This window comes from Protomyctophum bolini (genome assembly GCF_963924005.1).
Source record: "Protomyctophum bolini genome assembly, chromosome: 18".
In the NCBI taxonomy this organism is placed as follows: domain Eukaryota; kingdom Metazoa; phylum Chordata; class Actinopteri; order Myctophiformes; family Myctophidae; genus Protomyctophum; species Protomyctophum bolini.
Window position 1 is genome coordinate 20650331 of NC_137879.1, and position 23504 is coordinate 20673834.

Here is a 23504-nt window from a genome sequence, read left to right on the forward strand (position 1 = left end):
GGGTGGAAACTCCATATCTCCGAAACTTTTACTTTTCATCGTTCAAATTCAAAAGCATCAAAAGTAGCAGATTTGACAAGCTCAAAGTGGGTCGCTTGGCGCTGCATTTGGAGCTTATGGAGGTTTTGTGTGACGCTGTAGTTATGTATGGTCGTTGAAGGGCGTTGGTTTTCGAAAAACACAAAAGGTTAAAATATGGAGATAAGAGTTTTCTGCTCGGCAACTACCTAATTTATTTTTGGGTGGAAGACCTTGTCAGTGTATACCGTATAGTCACAAGCTCTGGTTAGAATTTATTTTTAAATTCTACAATCAGATTTAACCACTTTCAAAATGTTGTGTGACTCTGTAGTATAGTGTGGTAGTGCACACATTTATGAAACAGAAGATAGAAGGTTTCTGCCCCAACAGCGACAAAAATGAATAACACTTTTGTTGTCAAGTATGAGATTCACTCGAGGGATTTTTTTTGTGTGACAACTCGACAAAATAGAGCTTTAACACAATGTTTCACAGACTACAGTAGCCTACGTACCGTATACATGAATAGACAAAGTGCACTGTTTGATACTGAGGAGGTGTGAGAAATGTATGGATACCTGACAGGTAACACTGATCATGCTGTCGTGGAGAATGCTGTTAGTAGCTGATTTGAAATCTGATGTCCATCATGTCTTCTTTATGAAATATAGTCTAGGCATGCACGCACGCACGCACGCACGCACGCACGCACGCACGCAGTATATAAACACCCAATATAATTGTTTCTCATGATGAGTGTTAATTTCTCCATTCTTTCCCCCAGTTTCAGTGTTGTGATTGAAGGAGAGAGGGGAAACCGTCCACGGATCTACTCTCTGGAGCAGATGCTTCAGGAAGCCGTGAGTTGGACTTTGTTTTTAGAGAACTCAAAGCAGTGGTTTTCAAACATTTTTATGTCAAAGACCGCCAAACTGATAGAGACAAGACCACGGATCCCCATTCGAAAGTATTTTGTGCCAGGGACCCCCATAAGAGAAGATTTGTGTTGTGAAAAATACCACTAAAATAAATATAAATCAATATTTCCTCACAAAAAAAAGAAAATAAAAAAGATATTGAATTTGTGCATGTTTTACTTCTTTTGTGTTGACTGGTCGGAATGATTTGGTCTGGTTTTATCAGGTGCTAGATGTGCGACCTCAGACAGAGGCCATCTTGAGTGCTGGGACGCGGGTGTGTGCGTACTGGAGTGAGCGATCACGTTGTCTCTATCCTGGATACGTACATAGAGGTGAGTCACTATGGCAAGGTGCCGTCCAAGTCCTCAAACTGTAACTGATGGACCCCACCTGCACACACACACACACACACACACACACACACACACACACACACACACACACACACACACACACACACACACACACACACACACACCACACATTCTCTGCACTTTATACGTACATAGTTCGTGTATGGTCTTGGCTATGTTTACTGTAAGTATACCTGCTGTCCTTCATGCTCCACCGCAAACCACATTTTCTGTTTTGGGGGAAAACAAAGCTTTTAATTGGACTATACACTCGAAGGTCTCACCTCCAGTCCACAGACATACTTGTATGCATATCACACCTATAGCACCACTAATTAAAGAAAGAAAATAAAGAGACAAACTGTGATATCTTTGAGGGGACCAGTCAGTCCAGGACCCATGGTATCTTCCAAACGTTCCACTTACATTCTGTGTGTGTGTGTGTGTGTGTGTGTGTGTGTGTGTGTGTGTGTGTGTGTGTGTGTGTGTGTGTGTGTGTGTGTGTGTGTGTGTGTGTGTGTGTGTGCGCGCGTGCCGTGTGTGCCGTGTGTGTGCGTGTTCGGAGGTCCAGGCGAGGAGGAAAAGGAAGGCAGTGTGATGGTGGAATTCGACGATGGAGACAGAGGACGGATCTCCCTCCCCAACGTCAGGCTGCTGCCTCCAGGATACCAGGTCCACTGTGAGTAGACGTGTACAAAGAAGGAAGTAACAAGGCAGGGATGGGACACTGACTAGAATGAGGGAGGGAGGGATGATTTTATTATACAGGAAAAACAAGTTGCATCATGTTAATCGAAGAAACGTCAAGGATACAAAGTTAACATGTTATTCTGCAACATTTTCTAAAAGCCAAGCCACCCCCTTGTCATAAAAGGGAGGTGGCTGCTGATGCTCTCTATATTCAGGGGTAGCGAGTTCCAGCTTACTGCTCCTCCAAATCTAAATGAGCTAAATGAGGATGAAAGATATCGGAGGGAGTAAGGAAGGAATGAATTACTTGCATGAAAAATGACGTTTTACTGACCCTCGTTTAGGTGCGGAACCCTCGCCAGCCCTTTTGATGTCACCTGGTCGCCGTGGCCGCCGCAGCTCCACCCAGGAGAAGAGAGACGCGGCTGCAGAAAAAACAGCCAATGGGGAAACGTCGGGGAGACCCCAGGAGAAAAGACCAGGTGAAGATTCAGAGCAATAATACACATCAGAATCCTCTCACAGATGCCCCGATAGGCAGATAGTGATAGAGAACTGTGCAACTCTAGTTATAGGCCATGTGCATAACTCGTTCTGGGTTTACGGATTGGCTCAGTAGTAGATTTGAACCGGAAACATATAAGGTGTCATATCCATTTCCAGCTCAAATGTTCTGCCAAGCCAATCAAATGAAGCTACAGGGGAAATGAAACAGGTATGCCACCTATCTTCTGGAAGCCTGGGACTACAGTTATGTGCAGAGCCTATTCATTGTCTTTCCATGTAGAAGAGCATTAGATTTTCTACATAGCAATGTTCATCAGCGCTCACCGCACAGGCTTCAGATCCGGATGTGTGCAAAAGCACAGTACCTTTGTTATTTAAACAGTAAACATTATTTCACCATTTCATTAGTGACAGCAACCTGAATAATAGCTGGTCACCCTGTCAGTCAGCAGGTGCTCATCACTCACACAATGTTGCCTGAAGACAAACTGTCTCAGAGCAGATCAAGATTCTGGTATAACCAGTTAACACAGCCTGTAGTAATATCAGCAAAACAAGGCCTCCGCACATCAATCAAATCTCCTGCTGTCCAGAAATTGCCTTGAAGACGTAGATGTAGAGGTTCACCTAGTGAGCAGGGTTATGTAAACACACATACACTTGCGTTTATGTTTGCACTTTTGCATATTCCTATTTTGCCCTCCATTTGACTGCATAGAGCAGTATATTTAGCAAACTGTCATTGGTGTGCTTGACATATGCACGAGTCCCACTCATATAACTCAGCTCAGGGTGACAATAACCTTGGGGGAGGGGGCAGGTTTCATCAGGTTTTCTTGCAGTTACGAATGAGAAATGGATATGTTAAAAAGCTACCTGACCAAGTGACTCTCAGTGAGAGACGAGGATATTAAGTTCCTCTAAAGCTTTTAGTTTCTCAATCAATCTCCCTTTACGTCTCTCTCTCTAAGACATGTCGCTTCTTAATGACTAACACCCCTCTCTGTCTCCAGTTGGCAGGCCAAAGAAAATCCACTCACTCCCAACGACAGCCACCATGCCCACGTCGTCGTCGTCGTCATGTGACACCAGTGCCTTGACCAAAAGCAGCTTGTTGAGCTGGTCAGCGCCGAGGAAGAGGCCCCCCGTCGACTTCTTCCTCTTCAACGGAACGTCCCGGAAGACCCAGCGGAGGATGCGAGAGCGCGACATGGGGATCTTCCACCGGACCGCCTCCCACCCCCTCACCCCGTCCGCTCCCCTTAAAGGCATCTTCGGCTCCCCCTTCCAGGTCGACTCCTTCAGTAGCATCGCCAACGGGTACGCCACTTTCGGAGGCGGCGCGAGCTCTGGAGCCAGGCGACCGGTTACCACGGTAACCTCACTGGGCCAGCGGGACTCTACTTCCGCCTCTCCCTCTGCCTCTTCTTCTTCTGGCACTGCGCTGGCGACGGCCTCCGGGAACAGGAAGCCAGCCAACGAGCGAGACAGGAAGCACTTCCTGGTGAAACTCGACCACGAAGGAGTGACGTCTCCCAAGACAAAGAACGGCAAGGCGCTGCTTCGCCTCGGAGGCGGTGCAGGGAAGCCAGGCAAGGGTTTGGCAGATGCGGGCGCCCCACTTCGATACATCCAACCTGGCCTGCTGGTGAAGGAGGGAAAGAAAGGGGGAGGAGAGGGGGCTCGATCCGAGGGCCCTTTGAAGGGTGCAGCCTCACCGCTAAAAAAGGGTCTCATGTCAGCTGGACTTGGAGGGCAAAGTGGGGATTATAAATTAGATTACCCCAGTGACTGCCCCAGCTCCTACTCTGAGCTGGATGAAGATGACGACGATGACAGTCGAGATGTTGAAGCACAGAGGAGGGTCCCAGCGGGCACAGCCCTTCCCCGGGGCGGGCGTTTCATCTCCCGCCTGTCCGTGTGCTCCTCCTCATCCTCGTCTTCCTCCTCCTCCTCTGGCTCTCTCTCCTCCTCGTCACTCTGCTCCTCGGACAACGACTCCTCCTACTCCTCAGACGAGGAGTCCTCCTCGGTGCTGCTGCGCCGTGCGCTCCTGCAGCAAGACAAGAACAAGCACAGGCAGAATCTGACCTCCGACCTGATGACCCCTGACCCCGCCACAACCAACCATTCTCCCTCCTCGTCCTCTTCGGCCCCGGCCCCGCCTCCTCACAGCTACGTGGCCAAAGCAGCAATGGCTGTCTCGGGTTCAAAGGTGAGAGGTGAGAGGTCCGAAGACAGGAAGGAATATGTAGCAAAGGGAAGCATCGTTGCTAACAGCGGTGCGACGAAAACACAGTTGAAGAGGAAAGAAGCAGCTCCTAATACACATCCTCAGAGTCAGACCAGTCCTGTGAACCAGCAACCCAAGCCTGCGCCCAAGGACCAATCAACAGCCAAGAGACAGAGGATGTCCTCACCGGATCCTCTGACCAGTACACTGATGCCTGGACGCCAGCTCTGGAAATGGTCTGGCAATCCCACACAGGTAGGATTGGTTACACTGTTTGTATTGGTCTGTTCTGGTCTGCTGCTTTGTGTTGTGTTCTGTTCTCTGTAGCCATAACCAGGCCAAACAAAAACCAGGCCAAAGTCAACAAAGACAAAAACGCTCCCCTTTTTAAGCTCAAGTTCCATGTTTATTGATCAGACACTCAACTGTAAATCTTCAACATCATTGAATTGAAGGCATGTTTAGAGAGAAACTTAACCTTTTTTCCACATTTTAAACATTTACAGCTCCATGACAATGTTACAATACAAAAAGAAAGAATAGAGAGTAAGCTACATAGAACTCAAGTCAATTAAAAGGAAGGCACAGTGAAATCAGATATATCCATTATCCAATAATATACAGTACATAAGAAATTAAAAACAAATAGCAACATGGAAGGCATCAATGATTCTTCTGCAGGTGAGAAACATAATGCAGGTTTGTGCATGGTTAAATAATATCACCTCAAATGGCAGCTGGTATAACAACAGTTTAACCCTATAAAACTGGGAAATCTGTGGGATTTTAGATTTTAGCTATATAGCACATTTGTTTATATATTTTTTGTAAAGCAAACATTTGTAACACAAATCTTCTGGGAGTCCCTGGAACAAAGTATTTTGAGATGGGGGTCCGCAGCCAGAGGCTAAGGTATCATTTTGTTGGTCCTTGACATGAACATGTTTGAGATTCACAGTAGCAACATGCGTTTTTCAGAAAACTGTTTTCGAACTGATTTCGAAGACAGGCCTCAGGTCTTAATGGATTAATGAAAACCATAGTATTGGATTAGCCTACAGCTATCAAGTTCTGCTCCTTTTTTGTCTCCCAACAGAGAAGGGGTCTTAAGGGCAAGGCCCGTAAGTTGTTCTACAAGGCCATCGTTCGAGGTAAGGAGACGGTGCGTGTGGGTGACTGCGCTGTGTTCCTGTCCCCCGGCCGGCCCCAGCTGCCCTACGTCGGGAGAGTGGAGAGCCTGTGGGAGTCCTGGAGCTCCAGCATGGTGGTCAGGGTCAAGTGGTTCTACCATCCTGAGGAGACACGCTTAGGGAAGAGACACCGCGATGGCAAGGTGAAGAAAGAATCTTCTTAACCCGTTAAGAAAACCCCATGCCAATTCTACAAATGCCCGCTACATCCAAGCTTCAAATTCTTAGCACATTTATTTTCAGATTTCATTCAATTCTATTTTGACAAAACTTGAACTCCTTACTTTAGGTTGTAACGTTGTTGATCTATGACTTGAAGCTTATTGAAGTATATTGTGGTTTCGGAAGGCCCATTGAATACGTGAGTCAGCTAAATGCCACAAAGGGTAAAATGTAAATCAACCATTTTCATCTAAATGTCTGTCCTCCTCTCCTACCCAGAATGCCTTGTACCAGTCGAGCCACGAGGATGAGAATGACGTGCAGACAATCTCCCACCGCTGCCAGGTGGTCAGCAGGGCTGAATACGAGCACCTGATTCGCCGACGCAAGCCTGGGGGAGGGGCCAACGATCTGTTCTACCTGGCTGGAACCTATGAGCCAACCACTGGTCAACTGATCAGTGCGGAGGGCGTGGCTATTGTGTCCTAGCAACAACAGCAGCTAGAGAGAAAGGATGAATAGCATTGGACCGACCAACGCGGCTGACCCCTCCAATCACTCTTCGGAGTTAACTAACCTCAAGGAAAGACGGAGGACAAACCAAGGGATAGAGGAGAAACATGAGACAGAGTTCAGTCTCTATTAATCCATCTGTCCCTTGACAGAGAAAGAGCTAGCCCCCTGGATGAAGCCTTAGTGGTGGCTCTGGTGACTGAATACGGGGACTTTGAATTCCATCTCTGGAGACACCTGGAGACTCCAGGACCGTCTGAAGGAGAGACCAATCCAGGTCTGACTTTCCCCCCCCTTTTTGTTGCTCCAATGAGCGTGCGTTCTCAACTCCTTGAGTTGACGACTCTCCCTGTAGTGGGAAATAGACAAATGCATCATAACGCCATGACAACAAGAGGCCATATAGAGGGAAAAAACCAGGACCCAAGGACATTTGGAGCACTTTGGAGCTCAGTGAGCGTGATCCTACCTCACTGGCCCCGCAACGTTGACGGAGAAGGATGGCTTAATTGGCCTTCGAAAATAGAGACTGATCGAACCCTGTGCTCTCACACTCAGACAGAGAGGTCTGCCAGAGAGAGGGAGAGAAATGGAGGGAGAGAGACTGTATGGAAAAGGAGAGGCTTTCTGTAAACCACACTGGTTTGGATGTTTTTTCATGCTCTTAGCTGGTCACTGTCGTGTGACAAACAGGATTGAGAGATCCTCCAAAGGACCAAAAACACTGTAGTTGGGATGTTATGTATGTATGTATGTATGTATGTACTGTACTGTACTGTACTGTACTGTACTGTACTGTACTGTACTGTACTGTACTGTACTGTACTGTACTGTACTGTACTGTACTGTACTGTACTGTAAATGTGTGTGTGCGTGCGTGTTTGTTTGCAGAGGAGCTGCAGTTGGCTGGCTTGATGAGCTCAGAGTAAATAGTGCTTTAGAGTGTGTGTGTGTGCGCAGTGTACACGCACACTTGTACGTATGTGTGATCCTGTGTGTGTTCATGTGCACACACGCTTGTCCGTTTTTGAGTGCACTTGTCAGTCGCAAGCGTAGGCCATGTTGTAGAAACCCCTGAACGTCTTTAGCACTCTGAGAGTAAATTGTATGAATATGAATCTGTCCAGTGATTTACTGACAGTCTCAGTTTTGGTGACTGACAGACAAAAATGGATGATTTTGTTTTTCTACAGTCAAGCCATACACGTCAATACCTCTCTCGCATCCTCCTATTCAGGTGCATAGATAGATGTATGTTTTGTCGAATTGTCGAATATCTATGTGTATGTATGTATAAGAGGGAGTGTGTGTGTGTGTGTGTGTGTGTGTGTGTGTGTGTGTGTGTGTGTGTGTGTGTGCGCGCGCGTGCATGCGTGCGTGCGTGGTGTGGTGTGGTGTGCGTGCGTGCGTGTTCCTGTACACAGTGTACAGCATTATGTATAAATATCTTAAACTGTAAATAGTATATATATATTTGTTTTTTTGTTTTGTCTTTTTCTTGGGGGAGGGGTGTTCAGAAATTATTATTGGTGGCTTTTTAAGGGGATTGGTTCTGGCTGAGAGAAGAGGTGGAGTCATCTCCCATCTCCCTCCATGCACTGAATAGATTGAGGTGGGGATCGAGGCGAGACTTGTACAAATGCGTGGAAAAAAAGACAAAACCCTGCTTCACGCGAGGGATGAAGGTTTTAATGGGCTGTGGAGAGGGTGTTTTTGTAAGGAAATCAAAAAAGGCTCTTTTAAAAAAAAGTGTCCACACACCATTGTTGGTCTGTTTTTGTACTATTTTTCTTGTTGGGTTTTAATGTACAATGTGCATTTCCTGTGAGGGTTTCAAATCTCTGCCTTTTTTTTAATACTGGAAAAAAAATGGAAACTGAGTTTCTGCTGTTCTCTGATCCTTAAAGAACCTAGCTGTTGTATATCTATATTAGAATATATTCCTAAATGAATTGTAGATATTTATCTGGCCTCAAACGAAAGATGAAAACATACCAAAGCGCCTCTGACTTTATGCTTCGCTGCATTTTAGAAGAATGCAATATTATTATTATTAAAAAAGATAAAAAAGATATTCAATCACAATCTGATTCCGGGACCCCTTGCAATCACCGTAGTATCTGACAGCAGAGTCCTGTCTCTCGTTGACTGCTTGAGTTCACCCACTGTTGCTATGACAGCGACATTGCCTGCCCCCCCAACCACCCCCACCCCCCACCCCTACCCCCCCGGCCGATGCACTTGAGGGGCTCCACGGCAACCACAACAACATCCTGTGACTGTGAAGGACAATCAGAGCCAATCAAATGGGATGATATTGAGAGACATAAAAAGAAGAAGAATAGAACCAGGATAAGGATCAAATCAGACTTGTGCGTCTTGTCACTTTTTTTCCTGCTTTGCCAAAAAAAATGTCTCTTAATGTGTGTGTGTGTGTGTGTGTGTGTGTGTGTGTGTGTGTGTGTGTGTGTGTGTGTGTGTGTGTGTGTGTGTGTATTTTTTTTTTCTTTTTCATGTTTGCTTGTTTTCCTAATTTGCCATTGTCTATTTGTTTATGCAAGCCATGTGATGACTGTCATGGGTGTATACGCTGTACAGAGGGAGAACACCTTTTTTCTGTTTTGGACATCAACTGACTTTTTAACAACAAATGTTGCTGTTACACTGCAAAGCAGAAGCTTTAAAATGAATCTAATGTGAATATCCATTTTTGAAATATTGCGTTAATGGGTCTTTAATTGAGTTTTTTTAAAGAGCTGTTATTTTTTTCTTTAAGAAACACTGGATGCCGTTGTAAACATCACATTCTAAGGGAAGTGACATCATCATTGTGCGACCTGTTTTTTTATTTTATTTTATTCTTAGACCCACTGGAAACGGCTTTTGTACAGTTGAAATAGCCTACTTCAAGATATGGAATTTCAGTCATTCTTCGGAAATATTAACTGAAATATTTCCTTATGTAAAAAAAAAGAAAACGACAAACAAATTATTTATCTTAATTTTATTGCCTCTTTTGTGTTTCATTAAAAAAGAAGATTCTTAAGAAAGAGAAAAGAAACCACGCCTGCATCAATTGCTTTTTTCCCTCCCCATCTGGGTGTGAGAGCGCTGAATGCAGGTCTTGTGTTCCTCATCAGTGTCCCGTCATTTGTCTACAGAGGAAAAATGGACGAAAGGAGAAAGAATGGGGGACAGCCAGGGACAGGAGGGGGGATGTAACGTGAACCCATAGCCAGCCTGATAGAAGGCAAAGAATGGGGGGAGAGATAGAGGAGAGAGAGAGAGAGAGCAGGGAAACTGTATCTAATGGTTGTTCTATGAGACAGGGGAATGGTAGAGTCTCCTCGGGCAGTACAGGTGGGTCAGGCATTCAGAATAATAAAAACGGAACAGAACCATTAAGAGAACAAAGTAGCCATATCAACTTACCTCTGCACTGATTTCACAAAACCTCTGTGTGTGTGTGTGTGTGTGTGTGTGTGTGTGTGTGTGTGTGTGTGTGTGTGTGTGTGTGTGTGTGTGTGTGTGTGTGTGTGTGTGTGTGTCTGAATGGGTGTGTCCATGTGCATGGATGCAGTTGTGTGTGTGTGTGTGTGTGTGTGTGTGTGTGTGTGTGTGTGTGTGTGTGTGTGTGTGTGTGAGTGTGTGTGTGTGTGTGTGAGGCCGTGAGTGTGCATGTATAATGTATACCCTAACATGTGTGTATTTTCAAATATGAACACAGTACATTCTTTTATGTGAGCAGACTGTGTGCCTGTGCCTACATTTTTGGCGAATGCAATGTAGTCTATATGTTTTGTGGGAGTGTGCAGGTTTTATTTTGCATAGAGAGATGTGTGGTGGAAGTGTGGTTTGGTCGGAGATAGAGCACGAATGAACGGCCATGTGCTCATGTACCCCCTGTCTATTAGGTCAGAAAAGTAATATTTAAACAGTAAATAAGACATTTTTGGCGAATGCAATGTAGTCTATATGTTTTGTGGGAGTGTGCAGGTTTTATTTTGCATAGAGAGATGTGTGGTGGAAGTGTGGTTTGGTCGGAGATAGAGCACGAATGAACGGCCATGTGCTCATGTACCCCCTGTCTATTAGGGTAGCAGGATTCAGTTTTGTGTGTGTGTGTGTGTGTGTGTGTGTGTGTGTGTGTGTGTGTGTGTGTGTGTGTGTGTGTGTGTGTGTGTGTGTGTGTGTGTGTGTGTGTGTGAGAGAGAGAGAGTGAGAGAGTGAGAGAGAGAGAGAGAGAGAGGGAGGGAGAAAGAGAGACTTTTCCCCTGTGTACACATATGCATGTAAGGCGATATTACCGGGAAGAGAAGTGTAGATTATCCCCCCGTGGGGGTGTTGAGTTTCTGGGACAAAGTGCGCAAATTTACTCTGTTTTATTGGAGGCTTCAAGTGACATATTCACACCTTTTTATCACATTGTAACCGTAGCATTTAAAAAGCGGCTCATTGCAACATTAAAGACTCTATCTAGGGCCTCACCTTTGCAGTTCAGTTGTTTGCGGCACTATGCAAGAGTACAGCGTTATCTACACAGATGACAACCATAAACGTAACTTTTTATCTGTTTTTTTCCTATTCCCTACTGACTCCTTTGTTTGTCCTTTATTCTTGGCTGGGGTATTGCTTGCTGTTTGACTGGAAACATTGACTCACCTCTCTGAATAAAACCTGATTGTTTCCGACATGCCGGGTGGCCATATAGGCCAGAGAGTATGTTTTCACCTTGAACAGCCAATGGCGGACATAACTTTGCTGTACATAATTGTAATTTTTTATGTTATGCCATGTTGACCACTTCCAAAATGATGAGAAACGAGGCTAACTTTTTTTTTTCAAAATTTCAAAAAACATGGGCTATAACCCATCGTTTTTGTCATTTCGTCATTTTTTTCAAATCCTCAAAAATGATGAAAAACGGCGCGCTATAGTATGCCGTATGATATGGGCTATAGCCCATGGTCCAAAATGATGAGAAACGAGGATAACTTTTTTTTTTCAAAATTTCAAAAAACATGGGCTATAACCCATCGTTTTTGTCATTTCGTCATTTTTTTTAAATCTTCAAAAATGATGAAAAACGGCGCGCTATAGTATGCCGTACGATATGGGCTATAGCCCACGGTCCAAAATGATGAGAAACGAGGCTAACTTTTTTTTCAAAATTTCAAAAAACATGGGCTATAACCCATCGTTTTTGTAATTTCGTCATTTTTTTCAAATCCTCAAAAATGATGAAAAACGGCGCGCTATAGTATGCCGTACGATATGGGCTATAGCCCATGGTCCAAAATTATGAGAAACGAGGATAACTTTTTTTTTCAAAATTTCAAAAAACATGGGCTATAACCCATCGTTTTTGTCATTTCGTCATGTGAGAGTGTCGAGCGGCCAAGGCAACACATGAATAGAGACCAGTCCAGGGGACCTTCAATAAGGCTTTATTTCTCAATCACTTTGACATGTCATATGCATAACAACCTGTCATATCTGAGGTTACAGACAACTGACTGCTTCTTATAGGGCAGTCCATTACCTGGTTAGCCCATACCATTCCCCATGGGTAACCATAACCATATTCCACATTCTTAGAATCACACAATGCCATTTTATATAAACTTACTCCCTGTATATGCACCCTCAATCCCCATTAACAATTAGTAGTTAGCATAGAGTATATATACACAACACATACAGGATTACATTCATTGTAGTCCATCCCAATCCCCCCCTGCTATCCATTTCCCACTTGGTCCCTCCCGGAACTATAAGAGGGGTGCCTATACCCGGAGGGAACTCATTTGCCCGAACACCACCCTGAGAGGAGGATGAGAGTAAACAAAGGTAAGTTTAGACATCAGAGATTTACATTCCTTCTTTACAAGTCTTCTCATTATACTGGTCAATTAGAAAGTCTGCTGTCCTATTTATTCCTAAACTAATGTGCCTTATATCTGCTCATTTGTAGGTGTATGAGGAGATCCACCACTTCAGAGAATCACCGACAACTCAGTGTCCCCCCTAGCCCCTCTCGGAACCCTACATAAAGCTTTTATGAAATTTGATTGTCGCTTTACGTAGGGTCCCTGGTCATGCTAAGATTTTCCAATGCGATTGTTGGAACGCGGATATAAACCAACTCAACCTTTCTTCGATTCGGCGCGCTATTACCGCGCTTTTTATTGTGTTTGATTACGGATGTGCGAACTATAAGTACCTTACATACCTCTGATAAAATCTCCTGTGTCGCGGAAGCCGTTAAGTATTTTTAATCCATGTTAGATTAAAAATGTCGCTTTGATTTCTTCTTGTTTATTTACCGTTTATTGTACCGCCTCCCGATGCGCGGTTGGCTTTGCGGGCTACGTCCCTGCCTCTGATCTTCTCCGTCATAGCTGTAGCACCACTAGCTAGCCAGATAGGCGGTACAATGAGGTGTCAATAAACAAGGTAGGAAGAAGCGACATTTTTAATCAATCATGGATTAAAAATACTTAACGGCTTCCGCGACACAGGAGATGTGTCGGTATGGTATGTAAGGTACTTATAGTTCGCACATTCGTATGTCAACACATGAATAAACATGGTAAAAGCGAGCAGATTCGTTTCTCATGGCGTGTTTACATTGTATTTGTGTGTGCGTAACTGGCGTCAGCCCAGCGTGGAGCAGGACCCAATGGGTAAAGTAATCAAAGTGTCAGAAACTTTACTACATTCGGGTTCTGCTTGCGGGGCTATGTCCCCCCTTAACTTCAATAAATGCATTTGTTACAATTTGTGTCCTTATTTACATTATACATAGAATTGGGTTAGCATCTGCATTAGGTATAGTGACGGCGTCCGCCGTCACACGTCATTTTTTTCAAATCTTCAAAAATGATGAAAAACGGCGCGCTATAGTATGCCGTACGATATGGGCTATAGCCCACGGTCCAAAATGATGAGAAACGAGGCTAACTTTTTTTTTCAAAATTTCAAAAAACATGGGCTATAACCCATCGTTTTTGTCATTTCGTCATTTTTTTCAAATCCTCAAAAATGATGAAAAACGGCGCGCTATAGTATGCCGTACGATATGGGCTATAGCCCATGGTCCAAAATGATGAGAAACGAGGCTAACTTTTTTTTTCAAAATTTCAAAAAACATGGGCTATAACCCATCGTTTTTGTCATTTCGTCATTTTTTTTTTATCCTCAAAAATGATGAAAAACGGCGCGCTATAGTATGCCGTACGATATGGGCTATATCCCATGGTCCAAAATGATGAGAAACGAGGCTAACTTTTTTTTTCAAAATTTCAAAAAACATGGGCTATAACCCATCGTTTTTGTCATTTCGTCATTTTTTTAAATCCTCAAAAATGATGAAAAACGGCGCGCTATAGTACGCCGTACGATATGGGCTATAGCCCATGGTCCAAATTGATGAGAAACGAGGCTAACTTTTTTTTTCAAAATTTCAAAAAACATGGGCTATAACCCATCGTTTTTGTCATTTCGTCATTTTTTTAAAATCCTCAAAAATGATGAAAAACGGCGCGCTATAGTATGCCGTACGATATGGGCTATAGCCCATGGTCCAAAATGATGAGAAACGAGGCTAACTTTTTTTTTCAAAATTTCAAAAAACATGGGCTATAACCCATCGTTTTTGTCATTTCGTCATTTTTTTTAATCCTCAAAAATGATGAAAAACGGCGCGCTATAGTATGCCGTACGATATGGGCTATATCCCATGGTCCAAAATGATGAGAAACGAGGCTAACTTTTTTTTTTCAAAATTTCAAAAAACATGGGCTATAACCCATCGTTTTTGTCATTTCGTCATTTTTTTCAAATCCTCAAAAATGATGAAAAACGGCGCGCCATAGTATGCCGTACGATATGGGCTATAGCCCATGGTCCAAAATGATGAGAAACGAGGCTAACTTTTTTTTTCAAAATTTCAAAAAACATGGGCTATAACCCATCGTTTTTGTCATTTCGTCATTTTTTTTAAATCCTCAAAAATGATGAAAAACGGCGCGCTATAGTATGCCGTACGATATGGGCTATAGCCCATGGTCCAAAATGATGAGAAACGAGGCTAACTTTTTTTTTCAAAATTTCAAAAAACATGGGCTATAACCCATCGTTTTTGTCATTTCGTCATTTTTTTCAAATCCTCAAAAATGATGAAACACGGCGCGCTATAGTATGCCGTACGATATGGGCTATAGCCCATGGTCCAAAATGATGAGAAACGAGGCTAACTTTTTTTTTCAAAATTTCAAAAAACATGGGCTATAACCCATCGTTTTTTTCATATTTTCATTATTTTAAAATCCTCAAAAATGATGAAAAACGGCGTGCTATAGTATGCCGTACGATATGGGCTATAGCCCATGGTCCAAAATGATGAGAAACGAGGCTAACTTTTTTTTTCAAAATTTCAAAAAACATGGGCTATAACCCATCGTTTTTGTCATTTCGTCATTTTTTTTTTATCCTCAAAAATGATGAAAAACGGCGCGCTATAGTATGCCGTACGATATGGGCTATATCCCATGGTCCAAAATGATGAGAAACGAGGCTAACTTTTTTTTTCAAAATTTCAAAAAACATGGGCTATAACCCATCGTTTTTGTCATTTCGTCATTTTTTTAAATCCTCAAAAATGATGAAAAACGGCGCGCTATAGTACGCCGTACGATATGGGCTATAGCCCATGGTCCAAATTGATGAGAAACGAGGCTAACTTTTTTTTTCAAAATTTCAAAAAACATGGGCTATAACCCATCGTTTTTGTCATTTCGTCATTTTTTTAAAATCCTCAAAAATGATGAAAAACGGCGCGCTATAGTATGCCGTACGATATGGGCTATAGCCCATGGTCCAAAATGATGAGAAACGAGGCTAACTTTTTTTTTCAAAATTTCAAAAAACATGGGCTATAACCCATCGTTTTTGTCATTTCGTCATTTTTTTTAATCCTCAAAAATGATGAAAAACGGCGCGCTATAGTATGCCGTACGATATGGGCTATATCCCATGGTCCAAAATGATGAGAAACGAGGCTAACTTTTTTTTTTCAAAATTTCAAAAAACATGGGCTATAACCCATCGTTTTTGTCATTTCGTCATTTTTTTCAAATCCTCAAAAATGATGAAAAACGGCGCGCCATAGTATGCCGTACGATATGGGCTATAGCCCATGGTCCAAAATGATGAGAAACGAGGCTAACTTTTTTTTTCAAAATTTCAAAAAACATGGGCTATAACCCATCGTTTTTGTCATTTCGTCATTTTTTTTAAATCCTCAAAAATGATGAAAAACGGCGCGCTATAGTATGCCGTACGATATGGGCTATAGCCCATGGTCCAAAATGATGAGAAACGAGGCTAACTTTTTTTTTCAAAATTTCAAAAAACATGGGCTATAACCCATCGTTTTTGTCATTTCGTCATTTTTTTCAAATCCTCAAAAATGATGAAACACGGCGCGCTATAGTATGCCGTACGATATGGGCTATAGCCCATGGTCCAAAATGATGAGAAACGAGGCTAACTTTTTTTTTCAAAATTTCAAAAAACATGGGCTATAACCCATCGTTTTTTTCATATTTTCATTATTTTAAAATCCTCAAAAATGATGAAAAACGGCGTGCTATAGTATGCCGTACGATATGGGCTATAGCCCATGGTCCAAAATGATGAGAAACGAGGATAACTTTTTTTTTCAAAATTTTAAAAAACATGGGCTATAACCCATCGTTTTTGTCATTTCGTCATGTGAGAGTGTCGAGCGGCCAAGGCAACACATGAATAGAGACCAGTCCAGGGGACCTTCAATAAGGCTTTATTTCTCAATCACTTTGACATGTCATATGCATAACAACCTGTCATATCTGAGGTTACAGACAACTGACTGCTTCTTATAGGGCAGTCCATTACCTGGTTAGCCCATACCATTCCCCATGGGTAACCATAACCATATTCCACATTCTTAGAATCACACAATGCCATTTTATATAAACTTACTCCCTGTATATGCACCCTCAATCCCCATTTACAATTAGTAGTTAGCATAGAGTATATACACAACACATACAGGATTACATTCATTGTAGTCCATCCCAATCCCCCCCTGCTATCCATTTCCCACTTGGTCCCTCCCGGAACTATAAGAGGGGTGCCTATACCCGGAGGGAACTCATTTGCCCGAACACCACCCTGAGAGGAGGATGAGAGTAAACAAAGGTAAGTTTAGACATCAGAGATTTACATTCCTTCTTTACAAGTCTTCTCATTATACTGGTCAATTAGAAAGTCTGCTGTCCTATTTATTCCTAAACTAATGTGCCTTATATCTGCTCATTTGTAGGTGTATGAGGAGATCCACCACTTCAGAGAATCACCGACAACTCAGTGTCCCCCCGTAACTTCAATAAATGCATTTGTTACAATTTGTGTCCTTATTTACATTATACATAGAATTGGGTTAGCATCTGCATTAGGTATAGTGACGGCGTCCGCCGTCACACGTCATTTTTTTCAAATCTTCAAAAATGATGAAAAACGGCGCGCTATAGTATGCCGTACGATATGGGCTATAGCCCACGGTCCAAAATGATGAGAAACGAGGCTAACGTTTTTTTTCAAAATTTCTAAAAACATGGGCTATAACCCATCGTTTTTGTAATTTCGTCATTTTTTTGAAATCCTCAAAAATGATGAAAAACGGCGCGCTATAGTATGCCGTACGATATGGGCTATATCCCATGGTCCAAAATGATGAGAAACGAGGCTAACCTTTTTTTTCAAAATTTCAAAAAAAATGGGCTATAACCCATCGTTTTTGTCATTTCGTCATTTTTTTTAAATCCTCAAAAATGATGAAAAACGGCGCGCTATAGTATGCCGTACGATATGGGCTATAGCCCATGGTCCAAAATGATGAGAAACGAGGCTAACTTTTTTTTTCAAAATTTCAAAAAACATGGGCTATAACCCATCGTTTTTGTCATTTCGTCATTTTTTTAAAATCCTCAAAAATGATGAAAAACGGCGCGCTATAGTATGCCGTACGATATGGGCTATAGCCCATGGTCAAAAATGATGAGAAACGAGGCTAACTTTTTTTTTTGAAATTTCAAAAAGCATGGGCTATAACCCATCGTTTTTGTCATTTCGTCATTTTTTTCAAATCCTCAAAAATGATGAAAAACGGCGCGCTATAGTATGCCGTACGATATGGGCTATAGCCCATGGTCCAAAATGATGAGAAACGAGGCTAACTTTTTTTTTCAAAATTTCAAAAAACATGGGCTATAACCCATCGTTTTTGTCATTTCGTCATTTTTTTAAAATCCTCAAAAATGATGAAAAACGGCGCGCTATAGTATGCCGTACGATATGGGCTATAGCCCATGGTCCAAAATGATGAGAAACGAGGCTAACTTTTTTTTTCAAAATTTCAAAAAACATGGGCTATAACCCATCGTTTTTGTCATTTCGTCATTTTTTTTTAATCCTCAAAAATGATGAAAAACGGCGCGCTATAGTATGCCGTACGATATGGGCTATAGCCCATGGTCCAAAATGATGAGAAACGAGGCTAACTTTTTTTTTCAAAATTTCAAAAAACATGGGCTATAACCCATCGTTTTTGTAATTTCGTCATTTTTTTGAAATCCTCAAAAATGATGAAAAACGGCGCGCTATAGTATGCCGTACGATATGGGCTATATCCCATGGTCCAAAATGATGAGAAACGAGGCTAACCTTTTTTTTCAAAATTTCAAAAAAAATGGGCTATAACCCATCGTTTTTGTCATTTCGTCATTTTTTTTAAATCCTCAAAAATGATGAAAAACGGCGCGCTATAGTATGCCGTACGATATGGGCTATAGCCCATGGTCCAAAATGATGAGAAACGAGGCTAACTTTTTTTTTCAAAATTTCAAAAAACATGGGCTATAACCCATCGTTTTTGTCATTTCGTCATTTTTTTAAAATCCTCAAAAATGATGAAAAACGGCGCGCTATAGTATGCCGTACGATATGGGCTATAGCCCATGGTCAAAAATGATGAGAAACGAGGCTAACTTTTTTTTTTGAAATTTCAAAAAGCATGGGCTATAACCCATCGTTTTTGTCATTTCGTCATTTTTTTCAAATCCTCAAAAATGATGAAAAACGGCGCGCTATAGTATGCCGTACGATATGGGCTATAGCCCATGGTCCAAAATGATGAGAAACGAGGCTAACTTTTTTTTTCAAAATTTCAAAAAACATGGGCTATAACCCATCGTTTTTGTCATTTCGTCATTTTTTTAAAATCCTCAAAAATGATGAAAAACGGCGCGCTATAGTATGCCGTACGATATGGGCTATAGCCCATGGTCCAAAATGATGAGAAACGAGGCTAACTTTTTTTTTCAACATTTCAAAAAACATGGGCTATAACCCATCGTTTTTGTCATTTCGTCATTTTTTTTTAATCCTCAAAAATGATGAAAAACGGCGCGCTATAGTATGCCGTACGATATGGGCTATATCCCATGGTCCAAAATGATGAGAAACGAGGCTAACTTTTTTTTTCAAAATTTCAAAAAACATGGGCTATAACCCATCGTTTTTGTCATTTCGTCATTTTTTTAAAATCCTCAAAAATGATGAAAAACGGCGCGCTATAGTACGCCGTACGATATGGGCTATAGCCCATGGTCCAAATTGATGAGAAACGAGGCTAACTTTTTTTTTTGAAATTTCAAAAAACATGGGCTATAACCCATCGTTTTTGTCATTTCGTCATTTTTTTCAAATCCTCAAAAATGATGAAAAATAGGCGCGCTATAGTATGCCGTACGATATGGGCTATAGCCCATGGTCCAAAATGATGAGAAACGAGGCTAACTTTTTTTTTCAAAATTTCAAAAAACATGGGCTATAACCCATCGTTTTTGTCATTTCGTCATTTTTTTCAAATCCTCAAAAATGATGAAAAACGGCGCGCTATAGTACGCCGTACGATATGGGCTATAGCCCATGGTCCAAATTGATGAGAAACGAGGCTAACTTTTTTTTTCAAAATTTCAAAAAACATGGGCTATAACCCATCGTTTTTGTCATTTCGTCATTTTTTTAAAATCCTCAAAAATTATGAAAAACGGCGCGCTATAGTATGCCGTACGATATGGGCTATAGCCCATGGTCAAAAATGATGAGAAACGAGGCTAACTTTTTTTTTCAAAATTTCAAAAAACATGGGCTATAACCCATCGTTTTTGTCATTTCGTCATTTTTTTCAAATCCTCAAAAATGATGAAAAACGGCGCGCTATAGTATGCCGTACGATATGGGCTAAAGCCCATGGTCCAAAATGATGAGAAACGAGGCTAACTTTTTTTTTCAAAATTTCAAAAAACATGGGCTATAACCCATCGTTTTTGTCATTTCGTCATTTTTTTCAAATCCTCAAAAATGATGAAACACGGCGCGCTATAGTATGCCGTACGATATGGGCTATAGCCCATGGTCCAAAATGATGAGAAACGAGGATAACTTTTTTTTTGAAAATTTCAAAAATCATGGGCTATAACCCATCGTTTTTGTCATTTCGTCATTTTTTCAAATCTTCAAAAATGATGAAAAACTGCACGCTATAGTATGCCGTACGATATTGGCTATAGCCCACGGTCCAAAATGATGAGAAACGAGGCTAACTTTTTTTTTCAAAATTTCAAAAAACATGGGCTATAACCCATCGTTTTTGTAATTTCGTCATTTTTTTGAAATCCTCAAAAATGATGAAAAACGGCGCGCTATAGTATGCCGTACGATATGGGCTATAGCCCATGGTCCAAAGTGATGAGAAACGAGGATAACTTTTTTTTTCAAAATTTCAAAAAACATGGGCTATAACCCATCGTTTTTGTCATTTCGTCATGTGAGAGTGTCGAGCGGCCAAGGCAACACATGAATAGAGACCAGTCCAGGGGACCTTCAATAAGGCTTTATTTCTCAATCACTTTGACATGTCATATGCATAACAACCTGTCATATCTGAGGTTACAGACAACTGACTGCTTCTTATAGGGCAGTCCATTACCTGGTTAGCCCATACCATTCCCCATGGGTAACCATAACCATATTCCACATTCTTAGAATCACACAATGCCATTTTATATAAACTTACTCCCTGTATATGCACCCTCAATCCCCATTTACAATTAGTAGTTAGCATAGAGTATATACACAACACATACAGGATTACATTCATTGTAGTCCATCCCAATCCCCCCCTGCTATCCATTTCCCACTTGGTCCCTCCCGGAACTATAAGAGGGGTGCCTATACCCGGAGGGAACTCATTTGCCCGAACACCACCCTGAGAGGAGGATGAGAGTAAACAAAGGTAAGTTTAGACATCAGAGATTTACATTCCTTCTTTACAAGTCTTCTCATTATACTGGTCAATTAGAAAGTCTGCTGTCCTATTTATTCCTAAACTAATGTGCCTTATATCTGCTCATTTGTAGGTGTATGAGGAGATCCACCACTTCAGAGAATCACCGACAACTCAGTGTCCCCCCGTAACTTCAATAAATGCATTTGTTACAATTTGTGTCCTTATTTACATTATACATAGAATTGGGTTAGCATCTGCATTAGGTATAGTGACGGCGTCCGCCGTCACACGTCATTTTTTTCAAATCTTCAAAAATGATGAAAAACGGAGCGCTATAGTATGCCGTACGATATGGGCTATAGCCCACGGTCCAAAATGATGAGAAACGAGGCTAACTTTTTTTTTTGAAATTTCAAAAAACATGGGCTATAACCCATCGTTTTTGTCATTTCGTCATTTTTTTCAAATCCTCAAAAATGATGAAAAACGGCGCGCTATAGTACGCCGTACGATATGGGCTATAGCCCATGGTCCAAATTGATGAGAAACGAGGCTAACTTTTTTTTTTGAAATTTCAAAAAACATGGGCTATAACCCATCGTTTTTGTCATTTCGTCATTTTTTTCAAATCCTCAAAAATGATGAAAAACGGCGCGCTATAGTATGCCGTACGATATGGGCTATAGCCCATGGTCCAAAATGATGAGAAACGAGGCTAACTTTTTTTTTCAAAATTTCAAAAAACATGGGCTATAACCCATCGTTTTTGTCATTTCGTCATTTTTTTAAAATCCTCAAAAATGATGAAAAACGGCGCGCTATAGTATGCCGTACGATATGGGCTATAGCCCATGGTCCAAAATGATGAGAAACGAGGCTAACTTTTTTTTTCAAAATTTCAAAAAACATGGGCTATAACCCATCGTTTTTGTCATTTCGTCATTTTTTTAAAATCCTCAAAAATGATGAAAAACGGCGCGCTATAGTATGCCGTACGATATGGGCTATAGCCCATGGTCCAAAATGATGAGAAACGAGGCTAACTTTTTTTTTCAAAATTTCAAAAAACATGGGCTATAACCCATCGTTTTTGTCATTTCGTCATTTTTTTCAAATTTTCAAAAATGATGAAAAACGGCGCGCTATAGTATGCCGTACGATATGGGCTATAGCCCACGGTCCAAAATGATGAGAAACGAGGCTAACTTTTTTTTTTCAAAATTTCAAAAAACATGGGCTATAACCCATCGTTTTTGTAATTTCGTCATTTTTTTGAAATCCTCAAAAATGATGAAAAACGGCGCGCTATAGTATGCCGTACGATATGGGCTATAGCCCATGGTCCAAAATGATGAGAAACGAGGATAACTTTTTTTTTCAAAATTTCAAAAAACATGGGCTATAACCCATCGTTTTTGTCATTTCGTCATGTAAGAGTGTCGAGCGGCCAAGGCAACACATGAATAGAGACCAGTCCAGGGGACCTTCAATAAGGCTTTATTTCTCAATCACTTTGACATCTCATATGCATAACAACCTGTCATATCTGAGGTTACAGACAACTGACTGCTTCTTATAGTATCTGGGCAGTCCATTACCTGGTTAGCCCATACCATTCCCCATGGGTAACCATAACCATATTCCACATTCTTAGAATCACACAATGCCATTTTATATAAACTTACTCCCTGTATATGCACCCTCAATCCCCATTTACAATTAGTAGTTAGCATAGAGTATATACACAACACATACAGGATTACATTCATTGTAGTCCATCCCAATCCCCCCCTGCTATCCATTTCCCACTTGGTCCCTCCCGGAACTATAAGAGGGGTGCCTATACCCGGAGGGAACTCATTTGCCCGAACACCACCCTGAGAGGAGGATGAGAGTAAACAAAGGTAAGTTTAGACATCAGAGATTTACATTCCTTCTTTACAAGTCTTCTCATTATACTGGTCAATTAGAAAGTCTGCTGTCCTATTTATTCCTAAACTAATGTGCCTTATATCTGCTCATTTGTAGGTGTATGAGGAGATCCACCACTTCAGAGAATCACCGACAACTCAGTGTCCCCCCGTAACTTCAATAAATGCATTTGTTACAATTTGTGTCCTTATTTACATTATACATAGAATTGGGTTAGCATCTGCATTAGGTATAGTGACGGCGTCCGCCGTCACACGTCATTTTTTTCAAATCTTCAAAAATGATGAAAAACGGCGCGCTATAGTATGCCGTACGATATGGGCTATAGCCCACGGTCCAAAATGATGAGAAACGAGGCTAACTTTTTTTTTTGAAATTTCAAAAAACATGGGCTATAACCCATCGTTTTTGTCATTTCGTCATTTTTTTCAAATCCTCAAAAATGATGAAAAACGGCGCGCTATAGTACGCCGTACGATATGGGCTATAGCCCATGGTCCAAATTGATGAGAAACGAGGCTAACTTTTTTTTTTGAAATTTCAAAAAACATGGGCTATAACCCATCGTTTTTGTCATTTCGTCAT

At 41.5% G+C, this 23504-nt stretch overlaps 1 protein-coding gene across 2 annotated transcripts in view; it reads left to right on the forward strand.

Moving 5' to 3' along the window:
• Positions 1 to 9614, forward strand: part of LOC308333499 (BAH and coiled-coil domain-containing protein 1-like) — a 24603-nt gene extending 14989 nt beyond the window's left edge. For both annotated transcript variants that reach the window (XM_080789952.1, XM_080789953.1), the window contains 7 exons: positions 806 to 881; positions 1165 to 1273; positions 1866 to 1973; positions 2329 to 2466; positions 3505 to 4979; positions 5821 to 6057; positions 6356 to 9614. In XM_080789952.1, coding sequence (XP_080646078.1) covers positions 806 to 881; positions 1165 to 1273; positions 1866 to 1973; positions 2329 to 2466; positions 3505 to 4979; positions 5821 to 6057; positions 6356 to 6565 — 2353 coding nt within the window. In that variant the 3' untranslated portion in view covers positions 6566 to 9614. The remainder of the gene's footprint in view (positions 1 to 805; positions 882 to 1164; positions 1274 to 1865; positions 1974 to 2328; positions 2467 to 3504; positions 4980 to 5820; positions 6058 to 6355) is intronic.
• Positions 9615 to 23504: the final 13890 nt, after the last annotated feature.